This window comes from Penaeus chinensis, chromosome 27 (assembly GCF_019202785.1).
Source record: "Penaeus chinensis breed Huanghai No. 1 chromosome 27, ASM1920278v2, whole genome shotgun sequence".
NCBI lineage: Eukaryota > Metazoa > Arthropoda > Malacostraca > Decapoda > Penaeidae > Penaeus > Penaeus chinensis.
Genome location: NC_061845.1, coordinates 5,316,048 through 5,321,047, shown reverse-complemented (window position 1 = coordinate 5,321,047; position 5,000 = coordinate 5,316,048). Strand labels below are relative to the sequence as shown.

General features: G+C 52.6%; 1 protein-coding gene across 1 annotated transcript in view; it reads left to right on the top strand.

The window, feature by feature from the left end:
* Nucleotides 1-2,871, top strand: part of LOC125039280 (chromatin modification-related protein eaf-1-like) — a 3,062-nt gene extending 191 nt beyond the window's left edge. Inside the window, exon 2 of the mRNA XM_047633117.1 lies at nucleotides 1,295-2,871. Within this exon, the coding sequence (XP_047489073.1) occupies nucleotides 1,295-2,871 (1,577 nt within the window). The remainder of the gene's footprint in view (nucleotides 1-1,294) is intronic.
* Nucleotides 2,872-5,000: the final 2,129 nt, after the last annotated feature.

Below are 5,000 nucleotides of genomic sequence, written 5' to 3'. Positions count from 1 at the left end.
GGGGAGGACGGGGGAGGAGAGGGAAGGGGAGGAAAGGAGAGGAGAGGAGAGGAGAGGAGAGGAGAGGGGAGGAGAGGAGAGGAGAGGGGAGGAGAGGGGAGGAAAGGAGAGGAGAGGGAAGGGGAGGAGAGGGGAAAAGGGGTAGGGAGGAAAGAAGAGAGAGATAGAGATAGAGAGAGAGAGAGAGAGCGAGAGCGAGCGAGCGAAGGGCGGTAGATATAGAGGGAGATGAAGGAGGAGGTGGGTAAAGGAGGAGATTAGGGAGAGGATAAGAGAGAGAGAAGAGGAGGAAAGTTTAAGAATAAAGAAGGAAGGGAGAAATAGATATGAGGGTGGAAGCGAGGGGAGGAGAGTGAAGAGGGTAAAGGAGGAGATTGTGGAGAGGGCAAGAGAGAGAGAAGAGGAGGGAAACTTAGGAAGAGTAAGGAAGAGAGGAAGAAATAGATCGAAATAGGTGGGGACGAGGGGAGAGGAGGACTAAGAAGGGGAACCGAAGAGAGGGGAAGAGCAAACGGGAGAGAGACAGCGCTGCGACGCGAGCCCTTGGGTAAGCAAAAGGCATCGGAAGGTTTGACTTGCCTAGAACTCCCGCTCTGAAGTTTATGACAAACACAAAGTTTTCCTGGAAGACAATCGGCGTTGCTGAGGGCGCGAGCGGGGGCGTAGGAGTGGCTGGACGTGCGTTCTTTTGTTTATGGTTCGTTAATTGTGTTGATTATTTTTTTTGTTTTCCGTCAGACATTTCCGAGGTCAGGATTAATTAGGTGGAGTCACTAGCTGGGGGGAGGAATTCTGCGGGTTTGGGCCATTCTTGAATTCTTAGTTGCGGTCGCGACTTTACGTAACGTTTGCCTGCAGTGCGAGGCGGTGACCGCATGCTTGCGCTTTCTCCCCCCCCCCCCCCTTCTCCCTACTGGCTCTCTCTCTCTCTCTCTCTCTCTCTCTCTCTCTCTCTCTCTCTCTCTCTCTCTCTCTCTCTCCCTCTCCCTCTCCCTCTCCCTCTCCCTCTCCCTCTCCCTCCTTCCCTCCCTCCCTCCCCCCCTTGCGTCTTTCCACACATATCTGTCCGTCAGTCTGTCCGTGGCAGTCTCTGTTGCGTGGGCGCTCATCGAGACGTTGCATGCGGGCGGGCGGGCGGGCGGGCGGGCGGGCGTGGGAATACGTGGCCAGGGTTTCAAGAATCTAGCAGTGAGAGAGAATCCGAGACGTTTGCAATGGTTAATCAATAATCCTTGCTTGGGCGACTGGCTGTTTCTAAACGCCGGTCTGTTTGACCTTTCTTGCCCGCTCGCAGGTGAGAGAGGGCAAGCACAAGCAGGTGAGAGAGGGCAAGCACAAGCAGGTGTGAGAGGGCAAGCACAAGCAGGTGTGAGAGGGCAAGTACAAGCAGGTGTGAGAGGGCAAGTACAAGCAGGTGAGAGAGGGCAAGCACAAGCAGGTGAGAGAGGGCAAGCAGAAGTAGGTGTGAGAGGGCAAGTACAAGCAGGTGTGAGAGGGCAAGTACAAGCAGGTGTGAGAGGGCAAGTACAAGCAGGTGTGAGAGGGCAAGCACAAGCAGGTGAGAGAGGGCAAGCAGAAGTAGGTGTGAGAGGGCAAGTACAAGCAGGTGTGAGAGGGCAAGCAGAAGTAGGTGTGAGAGGACAAGTACAAGCAGGTGAGAGAGGGCAAGCAGAAGTAGGTGTGAGAGGGCAAGTACAAGCAGGTGTGAGAGGGCAAGCACAAGCAGGTGAGAGAGGGCAAGCAGAAGTAGGTGTGAGAGGGCAAGTACAAGCAGGTGTGAGAGGGCAAGTACAAGCAGGTGTGAGAGGGCAAGCACAAGCAGGTGAGAGAGGGCAAGCAGAAGTAGGTGTGAGAGGGCAAGTACAAGCAGGTGTGAGAGGGCAAGCAGAAGTAGGTGTGAGAGGACAAGTACAAGCAGGTGAGAGAGGGCAAGCAGAAGTAGGTGTGAGAGGGCAAGTACAAGCAGGTGTGAGAGGGCAAGCAGAAGTAGGTGTGAGAGGACAAGTACAAGCAGGTATGAGAGGGCAAGTACAAGCAGGTGTGAGAGGGCAAGCACAAGCAGGTGAGAGAGGGCAAGCAGAAGTAGGTGTGAGAGGGCAAGTACAAGCAGGTGTGAGAGGGCAAGTACAAGCAGGTGTGAGAGGGCAAGCACAAGCAGGTGAGAGAGGGCAAGCAGAAGTAGGTGTGAGAGGGCAAGTACAAGCAGGTGTGAGAGGGCAAGCAGAAGTAGGTGTGAAAGGGCAAGCAGAAGCAGGTGAGAGAGGGCAAGCACAAGCAGGTGAGAGAGGACAAGCAGAAGTAGGTGTGAGAGGGCAAGTACAAGCAGGTGTGAGAGGGCAAGTACAAGCAGGTGTGAGAGGGCAAGCACAAGCAGGTGAGAGAGGGCAAGCAGAAGTAGGTGTGAGAGGGCAAGTACAAGCAGGTGTGAGAGGGCAAGTACAAGCAGGTGTGAGAGGGCAAGCAGAAGTAGGTGTGAAAGGGCAAGCAGAAGCAGGTGAGAGAGGGCAAGCAGAAGCAGGTGAGAGAGGGCAAGCAGAAGTAGGTGTGAGAGGGCAAGTACAAGCAGGTGTGAGAGGGCAAGTACAAGCAGGTGTGAGAGGGCAAGCACAAGCAGGTGAGAGAGGGCAAGCAGAAGTAGGTGTGAGAGGGCAAGTACAAGCAGGTGTGAGAGGGCAAGTACAAGCAGGTGTGAGAGGGCAAGCACAAGCAAGTGTGAGAGGGCAAGCAGAAGTAGGTGTGAAAGGGCAAGCAGAAGCAGGTGAGAGAGGGCAAGCACAAGCAGGTGAGAGAGGTCAGGTCATTGAAAGCAATGAGCAGCGCAAGCGGGCTGACCGAATGGGTTGTGGTGAATGGTGTAATCGCAGTGACTAATTAAGACATAATAACGAAAGAGTGATCGACGCGCTTATTGATCAGTGTCATTGTGGTGGCCTGAGGAATGTGGCTGAAAAGAGCAGAGTAATCATCGTGATGCTAATAATCCCAGCGAACACGATGATGATATTAGGCACCCCGATTGGGAGGGGGGGGGGGGGGAGGCACCTCATGAGGTGTGAGGTGCGATGCCCTGTTCGGCGGCCGGGGAACGTTTGGAATGATAAGCAGCCACAGTTGTTGCTGTTGTTAGTGTTATTGACGACTTTGATGCTATTGTCATCAGCATCCTGCATCAGCTATTGTTTTAGTCACCGCTTTCATACAATTATTAGAACAATGAGATACGTTCATTTAATTTTTGAAGTTTGTTGTATGTAGTGTCGAGCATGGCAAGTCTTTCTTTGCCACGCGCTTCCGACATACCTGTTGCAGAGTGCCTTGCATTCCCATGCTTGCAGTTGTCATTCGGTTCCCCTCTGATTCGGAAAGGAGTCCGAGTGGCTATTAGCGGAGGCAGACGGTGACGTCACGAAGATGCAGGTGTTACCGTTGACTTGTGTTCCGTCATCCGTGACTGGAGTGAGTCAGAGAGCCGGCGTGTTCGTGTGTGTGTGTCAGTGTGGCTCTCTCTCCCCTGCCTGCCGCGACGCCCCTCCCTGCCGCGGCGCGATCAGCTGGCCTCAGACGTGGTGCTCCCCCAGGGCGCTCCTGACGAAGCCCCACGGAGGGAATGGGAATGTGTGTACGGTGCTGTGCTCTGCCGGAAGCGGACCAGTGCTGCCGCCGACGTGTTTCAGTTTCAAAAAATAGTAAGCCCCGACGGTTATATTGGAGGTGATAAGACGTGCGTGTGTTAAATTTGAACTTTAATTTTTGCGAGGGATTCCTCTGTCCCTGCTTTGTGACGGCGGACAAGAGCCTAAGTGTTCAGAACGAAAATTCGTAGAATAGTTGCAAGGCTGATAATAAGGCGGACGTTGATAAGAAAGAAACGTTTGTGTAGGTTAGTGTTTGTTTCAGTAGTGAAGTGGCTGTGCGTATATGCATTGCAATGTTTTCGTGTATGAAAATGGAACGTGTTACTGCATTGTTCAACTGCTCTGTGCGAACCCTTTGTCTTTCCCGGAAAAAAGGAAGGGAGGAACCAGGAAAGTGACAGATTCCGGGCGTGCGTCATTTCAACCAGGCCCTCTTGCAAGCACTGCAGTTGAATATCCTGTGGCCTCACCTGCATGGATGGCAAGCAAGGTCGTCCTCGCTTTCGCCTCGCTCGGAATCAACAGACGTGAAGAATTACATTAAGTAAAGAAAGGTCATCTGTCACCCATACGCCCTTCACCCCTCTACCCCCGCCCCCGCCCCTCTCCCCTGTCCCCTATCCTCTCTCCCCTATCCTCTCTGCCGCCCCTCGTGCCCCCGGCCCTTTGCCGTTGCATATTTGTGAGTAATGAGTGTTGATAACCTCATTCCTGTGGGGGTTGCCAGATGGTCTCCGATCCCGAGGTCGTTGCATGCAAGCTCGTCATTCATAATGTGTTGTTTGGGGATCTTGACGGAACGCTGGCAGCTCCCCCTAATGATGATACTTTTTATATGAGAATATTACGTTGGAAATACGTATTTGGGTTATGTAATTGTACATTGCGTTGTTTTGATTTTATGATTATATTTATTTTTGTATTTATTGCTGGATATATTGTTTCGCATGTGTTCGTTATTTGTTTTTGAGCCGAAGCACTCGTTACGTAAAGACCCTCGGTCCGCCTGGTCTGCCGTGCCGCGAGTGACCTTTCTGGATCCAAGGCATTTTTGTCTCCGGGCCTTCCAGCGCCGTCCGTCCCCAGTGCACCGAGGCCCTTGCTCAGTGCTCTTGTCAATCAATGAGCAATTCGAAACTCCCCTTTCTCCTCCCTCTTCCCCTTTTTTCCCTCTGTATCGTCTTTTTCTCACGCTCCTACCCTTGCTCTTCCTTCAGGCTTACTCTATTTCATCCTTCTCTCCTTCTGCTTCGCTTTTTCTTCCCCCCTTTTTTTAAATCTCACTCTTTTCACTTACCAACCCCTTTTCTCTCTTCCCTCTCTTTCTCTCCCTCTCCCGTTTTCCTCCCATTCCTCTCCCCCCCC